A 22,201-nucleotide genomic window follows, 5' to 3' on the forward strand; every position below is an offset into this window, starting at 1 on the left:
TATGAAATTTCCCCTTGTCATCTATTTCAAGCAGCACTCAAATGGTTTTAAAGATAAATAAGATAAAAATTTTTTAATAATATGATGCCTTTATACAGCAAAATAGGTTGTTTCCCAGGGATTCTGTAAAGTCAAGAAAGAAAAATCTATATCATTACTGATACCTCTTCACATATGTCTGAAATGTGTTCCTAAAGAGATTACTTATGTGAAGCACACTCCAAATAAGGCATTCTGTTTTCTCCAGAAAGCAATTCTGACTTCTTCTGAACGTGGCAGTGTCTCCGGGGAAGGGTGGGGATATCCAAAGCAGTGGCAGAGTGATGCTGAAGCAATGGCAGAGCAGGGAGGGGACAGAGTGGGGAAGAGCTGAGCAGGGACCTGGAGGCTCTCCTGTAGAGGAGGAGGAGAGGGTGGGGGAGGGAAACTGATCGCTCCCCTGCCTCTGCTATCATCACCCTTACCTCCTCCCTCTGCCACCACCTGGAAGAACGGGCTGCTTGAAACCCAGAAACACTGCAAAAAATGATAGCCATTTCTCTGGGTGAAAAAAGCCTTTTGTCACTGATAAGGTAGCAAATCCTTGTGGATGATCCCGTGTTTTTTAAAACACAAATAAAACCGCATATAACTCTTTTTGAACTATGGTTTTCTCAGGATATATGCCCAGTAGTGGGATTGCTGGGTCGTATGGTAATTCTATTTTTAGTTTTTTAAGGGACCTCCATACTGTTCTCCATAGTGGCTGTATCAATTTACATTCCCACCAAAGAGTCATGTACCGAAATGTTCATTGCAACTCTATTTACAGTAGCCAGGACATGGAAGCAACCTAAGTGTCCATCAACAGATGAATGGATAAAGAAGATGTGGCACATATATACAATGGAATATTACTCAGCCATAAAAGGAAACAAAATTGAGTTATTTGTAGTGAGGTGGATGGACCTAGAGTCTGTCATACAGAGTGAAAAGTCAGAAAGAGAAAAACAAATACCGTATGCTAACACATATATATGGAATCTAAGGAAAGAAAAAAAAAGGTCATGAAGAACCTAGGGGTAAGATGGGAATAAAGACACAGACCTACTAGAGAATGGACTTGAGGATATGGGGAGGGGGAAGGGTAAGCTGTGACAGAGTGGCATGGACATATATACACTACCAAACGTAAAATAGATAGCTAGTGGGAAGCAGCTGCATAGCACAGGAAGATCAGCTCAGTGGTCTGTGACCACCTAGAGGGATGGGATCGGGAGGGTGGGAGGGAGACGCAAGAGGGAAGAGATGGGAACATATGTATATGTATAACTGATTCACTTTGTTATAAAGCAGAAACTAACACACCATTGTAAAGCAATTATACTCCAATAAAGATGTTAAAAAAAACCCCGCATATATGTGTTTGTGTGCCCATCAAAAAAGACCTTGAAGAATACACATCAAAATATTAACAGTGATTCCCCCTGGGGAATGGGAAGGAGAGTGGAAGGGATCAGGAGATACTACTTTCTGCCTTATACATCTATTATTTGAATTTTTTCCAATGAGCGTGTGTTTTTTTATATCAGAAAAACACAGAAACCTGTCTGGCATAATGAAAATATGACACAGTGAACTGCTCTATTGTTCTCTGGGTGGATTCTAATAAAGATTTTGACATAAGATTTTTAGGACCTAGAAGCTGATATTCAGAAGGAATTGTTTTCTAATCTCTATTGTTTGCTTGATAAATTCTTACCAACAACAGTCTGGATTTCCTTCATTATTGCCTCTTCAACCTGGGGGTGCTTTGCAATGAGAAACAGCATGAAGAACACAGAGACGGACATGGTGTCTGGCGCTGCGATCAGCATTTCCAATATGCACTGGTCCACATTCTCTTTTGTCAGGTCACCACGTTTCTGAACAATTGAAATGAGGAGAAACATTGGAAAAGTGAAAGGTTCAAAACAGGAGGGAGGGTGGCACTCAAGGATCAACAGACCTCAACAAAATGAAATTACAGAAATAACAAGTCTCTGGAATTGACAATGGACATTTTCATTAATAATCTTCAGCTCAAAGCTGAACAATTTAGACATTTATCTATGTATTTAGCGTCTTTGCACTCCCCTGTTTTCATATTTTATATTGTGCAGACACAGAGAAATTTAAATCTCAAAGTTCAGTCTAATCTGATTGTCTAATAGTAGGCAGTTTGGGTTGGGCATTATAGAAATACTAAACCAAGGGCTTCCCTGGTGGCGCAGTGGTTGAGAATCTGCCTGCCAATGCAGGGGCCACGGGTTTGAGCCCTGGTCTGGGAAGATCCCACATGCCGTGGAGCAACTGGGCCCGTGAGGCACAATTACTGAGCCTGTGTGTTTGGAGCCTGTGCTCCGCAACAAGAGGCCGCGATAGTGAGAGGCCCGCGCACCGTGATGAAGAGTGGCCCCAGCTTGCCACAGCTAGAGAAAGCCCTCGCCCAGAAACGAAGACCCAACATAGCCATAAATAAATAAATTTAAAAAAAAAAGAAATACTAAACCAAATATTTAAAAACAGAAACATGCAACAATTAACAAGAGGAAATTTTAAGACACCTATACACAGTCATACATGCATGTTGTGTGGGAATTATGATTAGTGCAGGTCTGTACCTCGGCAAAAATCAACTCAGTGGCAAAATCCATACAGTCTTCCAGTTTCTCTGCTGTTGAAATCCTCTGTCTTTTTTCTTCTATCAGAATTTCCATGGCATCTTTCAAATCCTTGCTGGAAGTAAAAGTAAAAATATAATCTACTTGTACTCAGTTAAGACACCTAAAAAAATGGATTCATTTGCCATTTGTTTAAATAAAACAATCTATTTAAATTGAAGCCATTAGTTCTCATGAATAACTGAATTTATACTTAATTCTTTGCAAATATCCATAAATTACGTATACATTACACTTCATATTAAGGAACCGGAGTTAGCCAACATGTCTAGGTACTGGTAGCAAAATCAAGGCTGTAACCTATAGTTAAAGGTTAAAAACTGTTACCGAAAGGCTAAATCCAATATATTTTTTAAAGTATTGGCATGATAGAGAAAGATGCATACTGTCTTTCTCACTTGTATGTGGAATCTTTCTCACTTACATGTGGAATCTTTAAAAAAGTGCAAGATCATAGATACATGGAACAGACTGTTGTTTACCAAGGCAAGAAGTTGGGGGTGGGAGCGAAATTGGTGATGGGGATTATCAAAAGGTACAAACTTCTGGCTTTAATAATAAGTCATGGGGATGTAATGTACAGTATGGTGACTATAGTTCATAATATTGTGTTGCATATTTGAAAGTTGCTAAGATAGATCTTAAAAGTTCTCATCACAAGAAAAAGTTTTGTAACTATGTATGGTGACAGATGTTAACTAGACTTTTGTGATGATCATTTTTCAGAATATATTGATACAAATATTGAATCATTATGTTGTACAACCGAAACTAGTATAATTTTAAATGTCATTCATACCTTAACAAAAAAGTATTGGCACATTGCAAGGGTATTGCAAAAGAATTTCTCTAGGTCTTTACTGCTTTAGGTCATAGGAGATATTACCTAGTTCACTAACCATTGGCAAATGTTACAGAGAGAGGAAAGTTGCTAAGATAATTTTAAAGAAACCAAAGAGAAACTGTTATACAGTCTCATGCAGCAAGTTTCTATGGGCCTGCTGACCATACAGAAGCTAAACTAATGACCAAGTTTAACTGTGGACCAATAAGACTCTTTAGACGACCACAAATTCTGACAGCAGTGAAGAGATGAACCATTTATCTTATCGATTCAAATCACAATAAGCTCCGGTAGAAACAAAGAGAAATGTTTAAAGGACCAGGTGTCCAAATCATCCACCTAATACTCATCATCCGCTTGAAATACATAAAGCAACATCAAGCTGACTACCTGGAGACTAATACTACTGAATTTCAAAACACGCAAACAGGATGAAGTTAGCTCTTCAAACAACTTTGGGAAATTGTAGAGATGGAGAATTTAAGATAGTCAGGGACATCTGGGAAAGATATGAACAGAGGGATGGGGAAAACTAACATGTTTACTGCCTACTATGTGTCATGCTTTGTGCTGATTGCCCTACATAGAGGATCTCATTAACCTGTATTGCCACCACGGAGGGTATGTTATATTTTATTTCAGAGAACTTCCCAAGGACATTTGGTTACTAAGTGGTAGAGATAGGATACAAAGCAGGTCTGTCTACCTCTAGATCCCCTGTGCTTTCCACTGGCGGTTAGAGGTGGCAAGTACAGTGGCTGGAAACTTACACTCTAAAAACCCACTGATTATCCAATAGGCTATTGGGCATTTGTCTAGTCTTCTGCTAGACTAGTCTGACACCAAAGCAAAGCCATTTAATGACAGTTTTAGGATCCCCCAAGATATAAGATGCATAACTAAACAAACAACACGTCTTAAAAAAGTTCATCATGAAAAAATTCTCTTGCAACTACTGTCAATTCTGACAAATTGAATTAAGTTAAATTCATTCAGAAGCAACACAACAATAAAATGATTTATGTTTCCATTTTTCCAGACATGCAAAGAGAATTTTGACTAATGATAAGGATAGGTTCAGCCAACCCTTCTCTTCAACTCAAAATACACAGCAGTGTCCTAGTTCCAGAGATGGAGCTCTCAGCCTCCTAGGGAAAACTGCCCTGGGCCAAAGTCTTCCTTTCCTCTGTGGTCTGGCCACATGCTGCCAAATTGCTGTAAGAAGTGTTTCACCGGCAACTTAACAGCTCCCTTGCGGTCTGGAGAGGAGAAAGCTTGCCGAAGAGGCCAGCAATAACTAAGACACAACACAGATCAATCCAATCTCAGCAATAAATATTCCAAAATATGTTACTTACACAGACTTTTCATACTTTCTGCGTAGCCAAGAAATCTTAAAGAAGATGTCTGGTTTGAGAAGGAGAGCTTGCCATGCATCAAAATAACCCTGGATTTTAACCACGATGGCCCTTTCTGGAAAAACAGAAAAAGATCAGAACAGATGAGGAAAAATGTGAGCCCAAGAATGGTACACTGTTCAGAGAAGATCCCCTGTAGACTCTCCTACCATCTGGGACTCTAAGCAGGTCAAGGTTCCACCTTCACTGGGTGTTTCAGCCAGGGGAATGCCACTAAACAAATCAACACTAATTTATTCTGCTTGGCATCTAAACTGGCCACGTTAACCAGAGATTTGCCAGTTTTCATGTTTGTGTTAGAGACACAGCCTAGAATCTCACATCCTTCTCCTTGGCTGAGCTGCCAACACTTTCTGTTTACCCGACCGTTTGAAATAAGTAATTAATGCTGTTATGGACTCAATTCTGGTGCCTGAAAAGGCAAAAAGCCTCCCCACTCTGTTGTTTATATTTCGGTTCAGAGGGTGGAATTCATCTTGGAATCTTCAATGCCTTGTCCTGAGTCTTGTGCACAGTCAGATCTTAACGGATGTTCTTGAATTAAGTTGAATACTAGAGAAAAGAAAACCCCTCCTTTTTTTTCAAATTATACACAAGAGAAGGGAAGAGACATGAAGATGCAGAAACTGCAGTTCATAGAAATGAAGAAGTTTGCCCAACAAAGTAGAACCACTGTGGCAAGAAGTCCCTAGGCTGGAGCCTGGTTCTATCTAACCTCAGGGCCATGTCCTTTCCTCTTCGGTGCACTGGGTCCCTCAGGCCAAATGAGAGTTTAATAAGGATCCGGTGAGCAGAGGGAAATATGCATAAGTCTGTATGGTTTATGAAGGTTCTTAGACCGCAGTCTGCATCCATAAGTTAACAGAGAGCTGTACAATTCCCTTTACTTGATCCCTCCTAAGAGTCAAGGCTAGTGGGGAACCAAAGAGCAGGGACTTCTAAAATAGGTACCTGTCATATCTTAGGAGAGATGTACGTGGAACAGGCAAACAGGACTTTCAGAGTCCCTGTGTGAAAGGGGATGAGGCAAGAGGCTGTGACTAATGTCCTCAGAGTGAATGGGGCTCCCATCCTAATGTCAATCAGATGGGGTTCGTATGACTCTGGTAAGGAATCATTAAAGAGGCAGGGAGATGATTCGAGGAGAGTGGAGCGGAGAAAGGGAGGGCTTATCGCTTGTCTGCTTGTCCAAATGTGGTCAAGCAGGGAGCAGGTGTGATAGCTCAGCTGGTTTGGGCAAGTGTGAAACTCGTGCCTTGTTCTTATGCCTGTGATGTTCTTCCTTCAGATCTGCACATGGCTCATCATCACACTTCATCTGGGCTATTTTCAGACATCCTCTCCACAGAGGCCTTCCTGACCACCCTTTGTCTCCACAAGAGCTTCAGCCTCCCACTGACCTCCCCCTTCACTTTCTAGCCCTTTGCCCTGCTTTGTTTTTTTTTAAGGCACTTATTATAGCCTAATATATTATTAGATAGATAGTTTTTTACTGTCCATATACCCACTAGGATGTAAACTCTTTGAAGGCAAGGACTTCGTCTTGTCCAACTGGTCTATCTCCAGAACCTAAGCCTGGCATGAAATAGGCAATCAATAAGTATCAGTTGAATGAATGTATGAATCAATGAACACAGCTAGAAATCAAGTTAGGAGAAATTACATTAAGCTGACAGCAGCAGAATTTAGTGGATCCACGTGATTAATGTTTGTTCTTTTGTTGGCCGTCGAGTTGTATGTGTTTAATATTTGTTTCTGTAATATAGTGAGGAAAGCAGTTTCTTGAGTGAGACATCTTGCCAGGATTGTTATAAATGCTAAGTGACAAAGTTTATGTGAAGCAACTTTTTATACTGCTTGGCACATAGTAGACACTAAATTAATGTTAGTTATCATCATCATTTCCAGCAGCCTCTGTACCCTTATCACTGTATAGATAGAGTCAAAGTTTTCATACCTAGTAGCTTTGAGGGAGGGGTATGAATGTGCACTTATATGTATGTGTAGATAGATAGATAGAATGTGTATATGTGTGTATGTGTGTGTGTGTGTATATATATATATATACACACATATATATATATATATATATATATACACACACACACACATACATACATATATACATGTATATATGTATATATCATGCCCAAAAGAATGGTTGGTAATGGTTAAATACATAGGTTTGGTGGTAGGATATATTTATGACCAAATCAAATGATCACATCTGTTAAGTTTCAACTGTGGGTAGAATCCTATTTCCTAGAGCAATGAGGCGAGATAGATACAAATGAAATAGAAGATGGCCCCTGCTATAGATATTTATGATCATATAAGTGAACAAGGCAGACATACCAGGAACAATTTTTAGGAATACTTAGAAAGGTTTAAAGAAGAGCAGTGTACAAAAGAGCATATCTTTACTTGAGTCTGTTATCCTTCTCATGCCCTGTTTAATAAAGGGCCCAATGTCAAGTCACAAGAATGAAAATTTCAGTACCGTCCAAGGGGATCCCCAGGAAGAGCTTGTTAGAGGTGTCCAGCATGATGCGCCGCATGAGGGTCAACACATCCACATAGCCCAACTCGTTGCGGACCTCCTCCAGCCTGTCCAGATGCTTGGTGATGGAATCAGCACAGACGGTCACCATGCGCACCAGGCCGGGGCCAGACAAAGCTGAAGGGTACACGTCAGAGTGAGCTGCCTCCAACTCCAGGGCACACAAACTATCAGGCAATTTTGGCATTTTGTGTTTGAAGCTTAATTGTCCACATTTTTATTATGGGTGGAGATTTTCATATTATTCTTTATACTTTTTCTGTATTCTCTTATTTTTCTCTATAGCAGGTTATCACATTTATGGTTAAAAATGAATGAATGAATAAATATTTTTAAAACAAACTATTCAAAACTGAACTTTTCTTCATATGATGACATGTCATTTGTGAGATTACAAATGAAATATTTAGTACTTATGATCATAAATCACCAATCAGCGATTTTCCATATTTATTATATACCTTTCCCTCTAAAGACAGTTTGGATTTGGTCAGGGTAATATTTTATGTTTCAGTGGGTGGTAGAATATTGCTATAGAACTATTCAAATTGGATCTTACCTTTTTGATCTAAGGTGCTTCCTGTTTAATTATAGGTCATATGTGTAAAATGCTAGTCTTCTAAATTACCAAACATACCCTTCTTTTAATATCAGTTTCTCTTCAATCTACATCCAGATTTATTGTACTCAGTCAGTGTCCTAACAGCAAAACAAATCTTTGTTGTTTGAGCAGTCTTCCTCACAGGACTGGGAACTCTTTTAGGGCAGTGACAACCTGTTAGCGTTGTACTTTGAGTCTGTAGTACGTGGTAGCTCTTGATATATTATGTATTTGTCAAATAGAGGAATGAATGAATGAAACCTGGTAGAGTGAACTGGCTCTGATCTCTTACTTTGCTCTGCTCCCTGACCGTCTTTGCACTAGTGAGTCATGATGGTAGGTGGTCTAACATGAGTGTTAACTCTTAAAATCCTTTTTCTCCTTGTTCTAAGTTTAAGTTTTCTTTAAGAGTAATTAGTTTTTTAATGTCTTTTATTATTCAGACTTGCTGTTAGGGTCCTCCAACAAAACAAATCAACTGTGCTGCAGAAGCCCCTGATGTCACACTTTGCAAATAAGAAAGGAGACCTGGTGAGTGGTCCTAGAGTCTAAGCATTTCCACACGTATAAAAAAGAAGTTTGGGTTGGCAGCATACTTTCTGACTTTAGGAAGGACTTGGAGATATGAAAGGTAGGGATGCTGTTTCCTGGGTGACTGTTACATCCAGAAGTGGGACAGATGATTCCTTCATGAATCAATCCTTTGCATGGAAGGGATGGCTTTGATTATCACTCCCAGGCTGATGTATGATTTGCCTCTATGTTCAAGAGCTTGAAGCCACATTTCAAACATATGAACAGAATGTAATATCCCTGAAAGGGTCACAGGCCAAGGAATGTGGGCAGCCTCTAGAAGCTGGAAAAGCCAAGGAAGCACTTTCTCCCTAGAGCCTCCAGAAAGGAACACAGCCGTATCAGTGCCTTGATTTTTGCCCCATGAGACCCATGTCAGACTTTTGACCCATCAAACTGTAAGGTAATGAATGTGTGGTTTGAAGCCACTAAGTCTGTGTCAATTTGTTAAGCAGCAATAGGAAACTAAGGTAGTGGAATCTGTGCTAGAGTTGTGCTGAGTCTTGGTGATGGGCAGCTCTGTGGAGAGGGATCACCACTAGACTGGGACAGGTATAGATTTTCCCCGTCTCGGCAGCCACACAGGTGGCATCTAGGTTCACTACAGAGGCTGGCTGGAGGGAAGAATATCCATGGTCCCTGGTCAGACCTACAACCCATCTAGTGCCAGATTCCATCAATGATAAGGTTTCTAGTATATGACCATCTTCTCTGATGTTAATGTCAAAGGTTGGTCATGATTATTTCCCAAAGGCTTCCATTCCAGCAGCATCTAGTAAAGGGGGAAATCACTAGATAAGGAGGTTTGGGGCCCAGTTATGTTCATCTATATCTGGCTATATTGCCTGGGGGAAAAATCACAATCTCTTTAGAAATGTACTTCCTTGAGTATAAAACTCAGAGGCTGAAAGAGATGACATATACAGCCCTTCTAGTTCTAAAATTCTCTAATTTATTTGCAAATTGCTTTCTGTTAAAACATCTGGGAAGTCAGCCAATGATTCAGCAAACATGTTGGCTATGTTAAATCAAGGATATGGCTGACACACTAATTGACATACACGCTAATTGAAGTGACCTTAAGTATATAGAGTGCTAATTCTTTTTTACATCCATGAAATGGATGTAAAAACAGAAAGAACAAAATTGAAGTGGTTAAATATGTGGGTTCTGGGGTTGTCTTCTTTGCTACCATTTACTAATGGTAGAAATTGGGTAAGGTACTTAACCTCTTTATCCTTCAGTTTTCTCATTTGTAAAATGTAAGTGATAAGAGTATTCACCACACGGGGTTGCTGTGGGATTAAAGTATCAAGTGTTTAAAACAGTGCTTACTATGTAGTACATGTATAATGAATGTTAGCTCTTATTATTTCAAAACTGTGAAGAAGCAGAAGTTAAAAATTATTTTAAGACAGGCATATTCATAGACAGAAGAGCAGACTATACCCAGCACCTGAATACCTTTTGTAAAGAAAGGTCGAACGGCTTTCCAGAGTGCTGGATTATTGTTAAATATGATGCCTTTCTCATGCATGCCGATGCACTGCAACCCAAGTTTGCTGCCGAATCGGGATGTGTAGTGACTGTGCTTCATTATGTGGAACATACTCGAAGACCTGCAGAGAAAGCAAACCTTGGTGTTGATTTTTAAGGGTCCAGAGAACTCACGGTAATGAGTTTGACTACCAGTTGGCTCTCATAGCAAATGCATGTTGATCTTGACAAAATGCATAAATTCTAGTGTTCAGATTAAATAAGCACCTGTGTTAGCACAAGAACCTCCTTCGGCAGTTGAAACATTTCTACCTACTAGCTCCCTGTTTGAGCATCACTAAAGATCAGTACACACACACACACACACACACACACACACACACACACGCACAGTTATTCATTATTTCCCCTTCTTTTTAACTGCTAGTCTCTAAAATATTACCCACTACTGTGGTCAGAGCTGCAAGCCTGTAAGAAACTGAACCCTCCACACCACCATATTCCTGAGAGCCTCCAGCCTCCAAGCAGTCCCTCTCCAGACAGTGCTCCCCATGCAGAAGTGAGCCTCATAATTGGAAGTTGCTAGAATACCTGAAGTCTTACCTCTTTAGTTTTGGAAGCAGCAGTTCTGCCTTGTACCACCCGTCCCCCAGGGGCCCTAATCAGGCCTGGCCCCTCCAGGGGAGTATCATTATAGGACTGAAGGACATCTCCTGGGCACCTCTGGCCCTGGGCTTGGCTGGCTGGGCTGGCCTGGAAGGCTCTCTGTGGTGGTGACAGCAGCTGTCTTGGGGCTCTGCGTCCATCATGAATCATCAAGGTCTCCAGGGTCACAGAGTTCTCCCAGGACATAGGACACGCTGAGCCATTAGATAGCCCTTGCTGTGGCAACCCTGGGACCTTGCGAGGAACCCAGGCTTCCTTGAACTTCCTGGTTCCTCTTCCACTGCTCTGCCGTCTATTCCCACCCCCAGGCCTGGCTCTTAAGGCCTGAGCTGGGTCTTCAGAGCAACTAGGAAGGAGCAGGCAGCCCTTCCCCACCCATGTCCTCCTTCAGGTCTTGCTTCCTGCCCCAAATCCTACTCTAATTGGGGCACGATAAGGCAATGAGCATTATAACATGTTGTAAAATCCTAGCTGAAGACGTCATGGGGCCTCTATGTTTGAAGAGAATATTGTCTTCTTAGGACAGTGGTACAGAATTCTTCTGCAGAGGAGCTCACTTTGGTGCGAAGATGTTTTGTTAAGACTGCTTATAAGTAAGGCTACGGCATTTGAAGGAAGAGTGGATAATTTGGATAATTGAAAGGATAGGGTTTTCTATGTATAGTATCATGTCATCTGCAAACAATAACGGTTTTACTTCTTTCCAGTTTGTATTCCTTTTATTTCTTTTCCTTCTTCGATTGCTGTGGCTAGGATTTCCACAACTTTGTGGAATAAAAGTGGTGAGTGGGCATCCTTGTCTTGTTCCTGATCTTAGAGGAAATGCTTTCAGCTTTTCACCATTGAGTATGATGTTAGCTTTGTGTTTATCATATATGGCCTTTATTATGTTGAGGTAGATTCCCTCTATGCCCACTTTCTGATGAGTTTTTTTCATAAATGGATGTTAATTTTTATCAAAAACTTTTTCTGCATCTATTGAGATGATCATATGATTTTTTAATACTTTTTTAAATGTTTTATTTATTTTATTTTATTTTTATTTATTTTTGGCTGCGTTGGGTCTTCATTGCTCTGCGCGGGCTTTCTCTAGTTGCGGCGAGCGGGGGCTACTCTTTGTTGTGGTGCGCAGGCTTCTCATTGCGGTGGCTTCCTTGTCGTGGAGCACAGGGTCTAGTTGTGCAGGCTTCAGGAGTTGTGGCTCTCGGGCTATAGAGCACAGGCTCAGTAGTTGTGGCATATGGGCTTAGTTGCTCCGCGGCATGTGGGATCTTCCGAGACCAGGGCTCGAACCCATGTCCCCTGCATTGGCAGGTGGATTCTTAACCACTGCACCACCAGGGAAGCCCATCATATGATTTTTATTCTTCAGTTTGTTAGTGTGGTATGTCACACTGATTGATTTGTAGATATTGCAAAAATACACAAACAACGAAAGATCAGAAAAAGAAATTAAGGAAAAAAGTCATTTACCATCACATCAATAAGAATAAAATACCTGGAATAAACCTACCTAAGGAGGCAGAAGATCTGTACTCTGAAAACTATTAAGACACTGACACTGATGAAAGAAATTGAAGACGACACAAATGGATGGAAAGTTATACTGTGTTCTTGGACTGGAAGAATCAATATTGTTAAAATGACTATACTACCCAAGGCAATCTACAGATTCATTGCAATGGCAAATTATCAATGGCATTTTTCACAGAACTAGAATGAAAACAATTTAAATTTGTGTGGAAACACAAAAGACCCTGAATAGCCAAAGCAATCTTAAGAAAGGAAAACGGAGCTGGAGGAATCAGGCTCCCTGACTTCAGTTTATACTACAGAGTTAACAGTAATCAAAATAGTATGGTACTGGTACAAAAACAATAATATAGATCAATGGAACAGGATAGAATGCCCAGAAATAAACCCACGCACCTATGGTCAATTAATCTATGAGAAAGGAGGCAAGAGTATACAATGGAGAAAAGACAGTCTCTTCAATAAGTGGTGCTGGGAAAACTGGACAGCTATATGTAGAAGAATGAAATTAAAACATTCTCTAACACCATATACAAAAATAAACTCAAAATGGATTAAATACCTAAATGTATGACCGGATACTATAAAACTCCTAGAGGGAAACACAGGGAGGTCACTCTTTGACATAAATTGCAGCAATATCTTTTTAGATATGTCTCCTAGATTAATGGAAATAAAAACAAAAATAAATGGGACCGGACTTCCCTGGTGGCACAGTGGTTAAGAATCCACCTGCCAATGCAAGGGACATGGGTTCGAGCCTTGGTCCAGGAAGATACCACATGCCACGGAGCAACTAAGCCTGTGCGCCACAACTACTGAGCTTGCGCGCCTATAGCCTGCAAGTGACAACTACTGAGCTCGCGTGCTGCAAATACAGAAGCCCACGCGCTTAGAGCCCATGCTCTGCAACAAGAGAAACCACCGCAATGAGAAGCCTGCACACAGCAAAGAAGAGTAGCCCCTGCTCGCCCCAACTAGAGAAAGCCCACGTGCAGCAACAAAGACCCAAAGCAGCCAAAAATTTTAAAAAGTAAATAAATTAAAAAAGATAAACGGGACCTAATTGAACTTAAAAGCTTTTGCACAGGAAAGGAAACCATAAACAAAACAAAAAGACAACCTACAGAATGGGAGATAATATTTGCAAATGATGCGACTGACAAGGGATTAATTTACAAAATATACAAACAGCTCATACAATTCAATTTAAAAAACCCAATCAAAAAATGGGCAGATGAGCTAAATAGACATTTCTCCAGAGAAGACATACAGATGGCCAACAGGCACATGAAAAAATGCTCAACATTGCTAATTATTAGAGAACTGCAAATCAAAACTTCAATGAGGTATCACCTCACACCAGTCAGAATGGCCATCATTAAAAAGTCTGCAAATAACAAATGCTGGAGAAGGTGTGAAGGAAAAGGAACCCTCCTACACTGTTGGTGGGAATGTAAATTGGTGCAGCCACTATGGAAAACAGTATGGAGTTTCCTTTAAAACCTAAAAATCGAGTTACCATATGATCCAGCAATCCCACTCCTGGACATATGTCCAGAGAAAACTATAATTGGAAAAGATACATGCACCCCAGTTTTCACAGCAGCACTATTTACAATAGCCAAGACATGGAAGCAACCTAAATGTCCATCGTCAGATGAATGGTTAAAGAAGATGTGGTACATATATGCAATGGAATATTACTCAACCATTAAAAAGAATGAAATAATGCCATTTGCAGCAACATGGATGGAGCTAGAGATTATCATAGTAAGTGAAGTAAGTCAGACAAAAATATATGATATCGCTTATATGTGGAATCTAAAAAAAAAAAGATACAAATGAACTTATTTACAAAACAGAAAGATACTCGCAGACATAGAAAACAAACATACAGTTACCAAAGGCGAAAGAGGGTTGAGATTAATATATACACACTACTGTATATGAGATAGATAGCCATCAAGGACTTACCGTATAGCATGGGGAACTATACTCAGTATTTTGTAATAACCTATAAGGAAAAAGAATCTGAAAACGTATATATATATATATATATATATATATATATATATATATAAAACTGAATATATATAAGTGAATATATATAACTGAATCACTGGGCTGTACACCTGAAGCTAACAAAACATTGTAAGTCAACTCTACTTCAATAAAAAATTTTAAAAAGACTAAAGTAAAAAAAAAACCAAAACAAAACATATGGGTCTGCCTATATATATATATATATATATGTATATAACTGAATCACTGTGCTGTACACCTGAAACTAACAAAACATTGTAAATCAACTCTACTTCAATAAAAAATTTTAAAAAGACTAAACTCAAAAACACCCCCAAAAGGTATGGGTCTGCATCCTGACCTCAATAGTTACCATATATATGACATTGGGGAAAACATTTATTCCCTTTATTTTCAATACTGACACAAATAATAACACCTATATTATAAGCTACTATAAAATGTAAAAATGCTAATAATTATAAAAGCCCCTGATTTCACATTGTTTATTTTGCTTACTTTTACTAGATCTGCCAATGTACATACGTGATAAATACGCCTTGAATAAAATTAATGAATAATATTTTAAAATAATTGAAAGCATAAATGGATAGTTATTCTCTTCAGGATAAAAGGTGGGGTGGGTTTATTAGATAGTGGATGCAAGCAGCACAGGGAAGGCTTGAGAGGAAACAGCTGAGATGAACCTATGTTTATGAGGATTTGGGGAGGAGAGAGACTCCTCATTCACTGCTCAGTAAAAGAGGGACTTTAGAAGAAAAGAATGTCTGTTGGGAACTCATGAAGTTAAGAATCAAGTGTGGGTGGTATAAACTAATTTTCATCTACCAAGAGAAAAATTAAGAAATTCTGCAGGTGACTGCATTTCCTGTGGAAAGGGGCTGAGGTTGGAAAAGGTTCATGCAGGGCCTAGACAGAAGCAGGCTACCTGGGTGAGGGCTAAGTGGTGTCTGTGACCATGATGAGCACGGCTCAGGAAGCTGGAAGTCAAAATGTCCTTGTTAATAAGCTATGTGGTTGACCCTCCTTATGATGAGTGAGATGGAGGGGGTATGAACACAGACGGGATGGAGTTTATCAGAGCATAGGAAGATACAAGCAGGACATGTGGTGTTTGTATGTCCATTTTTTTCATAAGTGCCAGTTGTTTGTATTATAGGCGAAGACTGAAGACCAAACACCCCTTGGAGAAATCAAACGAGATTATCTAAAGGTAACGAGGAAGGTCAGTTCAGTGAGGATACACAGCAGACAGACCAGGGCAGAAGGAGGTGCAGACAGCCACCCCAAAATCCTTACCCACAGGGGCACCTAGATACGGTGAGGGAGGGAGGAAAGAGAAGTCATGTCTCAGCCACCTCCCTCCAAGTTCCAGCCTTTTTACCTATGACCCTGGTAATGCCACCTCTGAGGTGTGGGGCCCTCGACTGACTCTGCTGCTGAGTAGACAATAGGACCACAGGGTTTGTGCTCAGGCACAGACAAGGTCTCATGTATCACCCTCCACCTCCCCATGCTGGCAAAGCTCTTCCAAGCACGTTATCCAGACTCCTCTGTGGGGCAGGACAGCAGGCTCTTCAGATTACAGGATTTATGTCATAGTGTTTATACATGGACCACACAGCCAAGTGCAAATTCCCCTTAGTAACATGTAAGCATGGCAGTTCTGCAACTTCAAAAAATTTCCACTCGAGTAGCTTTAAATTGATAGGCATTTTTCTTGGAGATAATCAGAAAAAGGAAGTGGAGTTTGGGAATTAAAAAGAGTGGAGAGCAGAGAAGGAGTAGAGGTTTTCTGCAGTGCAGCTACAGGAGACATGAAGAAAGCCAATGCATTAGTCTGTGTTTTGGCCATGTTTGCAGGGCAGGAGCCAGAAAGTATATAAAAGTTGCCCATCCTGTGTGCTCTGGCGAGGAGCTGCCATAGGCAGAGCTAAAGTGATTGAACCCTTAACTTCGGGGCTCGAGAGCTAACCTGCTCAGGTCTGCTAGGGAAGTTAAAATAGATCTTCCAGAACTTTCCCACATGAGGATTACCCATTATCCCATGTCTCCAAGGCCAGAGTGGAGTTCAGAGACACAAATCATGACATCAGAAAGGAACCAAACATTTGGGCAGAGGAATAAACAGAAAATATGTACATTATAGCAGGAAAGTAAGATATATTTATAAATATCTTTTTGATAACTGCAAATGAGGGAGAATCTGGTGTGCAGGGGATAGAAGATGGAAGGAATTGCACAGTGCTCAATTGTGCAAATTCAAGATGCATAACATATTTCTGGTGTTAGCTTTATTTTAGTTGTTATTTTTTCTCTTATTTTGGTGAAGTAAATATTGTACACGTTTTCTTGTGTTCACTACAACCTTAGTTCTTCCTCGCCACTTCTGTACTAAAATTCTGTTTCTCAACTGCAAATTCTCCTACTATGGGTGTCTTCTGAACACATAACCCTCAAAGATGGGGAGTAGCTACTATAACCTACATAACTGTTCTTGCACTGGGCTAGGGTGGCCATCTTCTCACTAGCTCCTCTCTATCCAAATTGCAACTGGCTCCTAAACGGATGACTTTGCCTTAATGAGGTTGTTCAGTTAATGCCTGTGAGGACATATTGCCATAGGAGACCCTGGGCTAAAAGAGCTCAGCTCTGGCTGAGTAGCTAATGCTGTGGGCTAAGTACTAGCCAAACCCACACATTTGTGATGGATTCCAAGGTCCCATTTAAACTTTAAAAGAAAGGCCCTGAAATAATGGCAGTTCTGTGAAATGAAGACAGAATTATTATATGAATAAATTATTTACTTGATATATATTTCAGGAAGAAAATCTTATTTTCAAATCAAAATACTTTCTACTAAGTCAAATATACTTTTGATATAATTCCAGATAATATTCAAATTACCCTAAGTTTTGGACAAGTTTTTATCTTCCTAGCAACTATAAAAGCAAAAAACAAAAATCCAGATGCTTCTATTTGTATTCCAGGGAATTAATTTGACCAACTAGCCAAACTTTTGTCCTGTATGGAAACATCATGCATACAAAAGACTGAAATTCTTATTAATTAATAGATTTCAGGCCTCTAGCTTTCTTACCTTCCACTACCTCATTCTATAATTAAAGCAGAAAGTAAGTAATTTGTATACTCTTTACTCACAAACTCAGATCTATAAATTTTAAGTGATTAGTTGACAAACAGAATACTATTTTTCTGCTCTGACCTTTAGAGCTTTTGAGTATATCATAAAACACATTGGTCTGTCCATATGTTTTGAGGAATTACTGGTCAATTAAAAACTTGAACCCAAATTTAAACTAAGTTAAATGTTAGTTAATAAAGAGCTACCATTTAAAATCGATGTGTTCTTTTGGGGGCGCCAACATCTCAGTTATCCTGAGACAGAGGCTCTGACTTGGCAAAGAACAAAATAGGCAAGACAGAAGTGATATACACAGCAAGCCAAGTGTGACTAAGAACAAGCAATTTAAAACAAGATCACTTGTGAAAAGTAGGTTTTATCTAACTGGAGTAAGTCAGGAAAGTGAAGAAGGGAAGGTTGGTGATGAACTAGGGATGCCAGCCCAGAGCGCTCTGATATTCAGGAGAACACTAGAGATCTCCTTCCCACAATGCGGGCCGGCCTGTAACACCAGGTGAGGGAGATGTTACATTGACTGACTGACTGACTGACTGGGAGAGTGAGGACTTCTTACCACTGAGGAGAGACCAAGTGAGTTCCCAGGCTCAGAAGGAACAGTGGGTAGTATAAGATGCCTGATCCCTGGGGGTCATTATTCTTCTTGAAATGTGACTGAGGTCAAAAGACATCTCCAACGATGGCAAACGTATTGTCTCTTCAAAATGAAAAGTAGCCAGGAAGTAAGTCCTTAGGTGGTAAAGAAAAAGCCACCCTCCCATTCTGAGTTTAAAGAACTCAGACACCTGTGGTCAGATTCAAGATTGATGAGTACTAGGAATACAAGGGAGACAATCAATGGAATATTTGGTACCAAAATTTTATAAACACTTGCCTTGTGTAGACCTGTTCTGTGCTTGTGACTTACACTCCATCAATCTTACCACATTTTCCCTGTCCTTTGCCCTCTAATATCCTTACCCAGGTTTGATACTGAGGTCTCTGCAAGAGAAAAAGAATCTTTGTAACAGAGAGATCTGACTGTTACCACCCTAAGCTGACCAAATTTAGTATCTCTAATATGGGAACACCTTCCCTGGTCTCTTGATGTGATGCAATGTGAAGTGCCTAGGACTAACAGGAACGTATTATTACACAACAATTAACCTGAATCGAATAGAGCCTATAGACCTAGTGTTCAGTTTATAAGCAATACCGGGAATAGAAGAATATGTTCAATGACACCATAATGAGACAGTAAGAGAGATTTGGAATGTGGGACATCCTGTAAGGCAACTGATGTGGTCTTTTCAGAAGGTCAAGGTCATGGGGAAAAAGGGGGGAGGACTGCTCTTCTAACTTTCCTGTTCATTTGAACTTTTCTTACTAGAAAGTTGGAAAAATATTTTCTTGTCGATCATTAGAGTCTCTCCCTTCCATGCATCCTCAAGTCCCTTGACCCTCTGCTTACTTTGTCCTAGTTGCCTGGTAAAACCTCAACCCTGGCTAAATCCAGCTCTCAGTTTAGCTTACTCTGTGCTTGTACCTGGCAGTTGAATGGGGCCAGGGAAAAAACCATACACGCACATGGACACGCGCACACACACACACACACGCACACACACACACACACACACTGGCAGGTCTCAGTTAAATTCAAGTGAGCCCTTAGTGCAGCTGGCAATTCTACTACATTTCCCAAGTCCAGTCACTCTCTCACTTTCCTGGATGACTGTTATATCCTGTCTCCTCTGTCCCCCAGTGTTGTACTTCTCACCTTTATTTCAACTACAGACTTCATTTCCTATTTTATTGAGAAAACAGAAGCAACTGGAACCTCTGCAAGTCCAACCACCAGGATCAGTGCCCATATATTCAACCTTCCCTCCTGTTACTGTGGGTGAACTTCCAGGTCCCTTTTCAAGGCCGCATCCACTTGTTACCTGGACCCCCTTGTCATCTCACCTGGCACACTTCTCCTGTCTGCTGCATCAACACTTTCGTCTGTAACTCATCATTCCCATTAAAAGACACATGTCATATTAACGAATAAAAACTCCTTGGACCAAACATCCCTTTCAGCTCTGTTCCATTTCTCTGCCTCCTTTATGGCAAAAGAGTGTCTGTACCTGCTGCCTCCAATTCTTCTCTCCCCATTCTCTACAGTGGTCAGACTTTTGCCCCCAGAACTCCATTGAAACTGCCCTTATCAAGGTCACCCATGACCTCCCTGGTGCTAAATGCAATGCTCACATCTCCGTCCAGTCATGTGGCACTATCTGGAGAGTTGACAATTCCATCCTCCCTGACATGCATTCTCGCCTGGCTTTCAGACCACCGCACTCTCCTGGTTTTCCCTTCTCTGTGTGGCTCTCCTCACCCTCCTTTGCTAGTTTCTGACCTTCCTTCTTAACTTCCCATTCGGCGGTACTAAGCAAGTCAAGTCAAAATATCTGAAATGGAATCCTGATTTCTCCCCATCGCAAAGTTGCTCCACCCACCTTATCTTCTGTATAGCCCATATCTACCTGCTAATAGTGTGGACAACCATCCTGGTCTATCCGAGTTTTAGATTAAAAATCCCACAACGTGGGAAATCCTCTGGTCCCAAGTAAACCAAGACAGTCATTCACCCTACTGCTATACTATGTTTTACCCTTTTATTGTCGGTGTATTAACACTGTAGCAATATATTCCTCTACAAGGGCAGGGATTTGGGGCTGATTTGTTCATGATAACCTGTTGTACATAATAAGTTCTTAATAAATATTTATTTAATGAATTAATGGAGAGCCAATAATGACTATGATAGATTAGGATCATCCAGTGCTTAGTATAAATTCTCAATAGTGGATGCTTACAAAATAAATGAATGAATTCCCTGTAAATTTATACATGATTAAAACAGGTATACAAATACTATAACAATAATTAGTATTTAAATGGCTAACTGATGTGCAAATTTGACCCCAGTTAGCATGCTAAGTTCTGTCTCCCCTTTATGGATGCTACCCACATTCTCCTTTTTGATACTATTACAAACACTAATACATACACACGACATAAAGTATCATGCGTAACGTCTGTAGACCCTCAGTAATTTAGAGCATCCCCGCCTGGGAATCTTGCACACTTTACGCACTTTAAGATGATCAGATGGAGCTGCTCCCAGAGCGCCCAGTTGCTCGGGCAGAATCCCGGCAGCACTTGTGCCTGACGTCCCGCCCCCCGAAGTTCTGCAGCTCCCCCGACTTCAGAACTCGGCTGACTTGAAAGTTGGGGCATAATCTCAGCACAGTTGTAATGACTACAGATGTCAAACTTTTCAAAGGAGAAAAAATCTGGCAAACTATTCAAAGAAAAAGAAAAGGCTTTCTGAGGTCCAATGGAGTCTTTTCAAGAGGTACCGGTAGTTCTGGAAGGACCTGAAGAGCAGACAAGGGAAGGAGATGGGGACAAACATGTCCTATTCCCGCTGGGAGCTCAGCGCTTAACAACAAAATTGAGCGGCTCAGAGGCAATTATAGAGAACACAGACTCCAACCAGAGAAAAGCCTATGAGGACAGAACAGGGAAAGAACTGGGAGAGCTGGGGGAAGGGCAGGGTGGGTTGTTGTCCAGGTCCTCAGCGTGAATCAGCACCTGACCCTGTCAGGGTGGCTAAGGTCACTTCCCTAACTAAGATAGCAGAGTGATCAGATGCCACCTGTGCTGTAACGAGGGTCCTGTTTCAGGAATTGCCTTTGGGGTTCCTGGGAATTTATCTGGTGATCTAAGTGCCTAGTGTCTAAGAGCAATTTCTGTCCTGGTCCTCTGGTCCTTTCTCACATGCTTCATTCTTCCCTCCAGGTCTAGTCTTGCACTCCCAGCACCTGAGCTACACTTAGGGGTAAGAAAGTTACACAAAACCCCTCCAACCTGCTTAGGTGTTTCCCCAACCCCAGGGAAAGGCCCCCTGCCCCAGAAGCTTCTTACTTTCTCTCCTCCCTCAAGCTCTGCAGCACATTGGAATCACCTGGGGTTCTAAACACTACCGATGCCTGGGTCTACCCCATCAAGAGACTCTAACAGTTGGATTGTGGCCTGGGCAGTGGGGTTTTGAACAGCTCCCTGGGTGACTTTAATGTGCAGCCCGGGTGAGAAGCGCTGCTCTAGATACTGAGCTGCAGGCGTGATCCTTTTAGATGAATATCCTGCAGGTCCCTTTGCCTGTATCTGAGGGAAAGGGGTGACAGGGAAGGCAGACACTGACTTGAGGAGGGCTGGAAGGCAACTTGCTGTGCTGGGGGATCAAAGAGCAGAAGGCAGTGTCCCAGTCCTCCAAGCCCAATCGCCATCTGTTCCAGGACATTTTTGAGGCTCTAGTCAGTTGCACAAGTGAGTAAAGTGTTGATTTTGAAAATGAGAGCATATCAAATTCACTTAAATTTGGCTAGGCAGAGCTCCATAGACCAAGAGAAGTAAAATCCAAGAGTAACTCTGGCCTTGCCATTAGAGCAGTGGATCTGAAACTGGAGTGTGCCTCAGAATCACCTGGAGGGCTCGTGGAAACAGATCGCTGGGCCCTGCCCCCAGATTTTCTTATTTAGTGGGTCAGGGTGGGACCCAAGGATGGGCAT

General features: G+C 41.0%; 1 protein-coding gene across 1 annotated transcript in view; it reads right to left on the reverse strand.

Annotated features, from left to right (window-relative positions):
- Window positions 1-22,201, reverse strand: part of CYP19A1 (cytochrome P450 family 19 subfamily A member 1) — a 32,965-nt gene that overhangs the window by 3,107 nt on the left and 7,657 nt on the right. Inside the window, exons 3-7 of the mRNA XM_060003590.1 lie at window positions 10,163-10,317; window positions 7,465-7,641; window positions 4,905-5,019; window positions 2,643-2,757; window positions 1,742-1,904 (exon numbers count right to left, since the gene is read on the reverse strand). Of these exons, the coding sequence (XP_059859573.1) occupies window positions 1,742-1,904; window positions 2,643-2,757; window positions 4,905-5,019; window positions 7,465-7,641; window positions 10,163-10,317 (725 nt within the window). The remainder of the gene's footprint in view (window positions 1-1,741; window positions 1,905-2,642; window positions 2,758-4,904; window positions 5,020-7,464; window positions 7,642-10,162; window positions 10,318-22,201) is intronic.

Source organism: Delphinus delphis, chromosome 2 (genome assembly GCF_949987515.2).
Source record: "Delphinus delphis chromosome 2, mDelDel1.2, whole genome shotgun sequence".
In the NCBI taxonomy this organism is placed as follows: domain Eukaryota; kingdom Metazoa; phylum Chordata; class Mammalia; order Artiodactyla; family Delphinidae; genus Delphinus; species Delphinus delphis.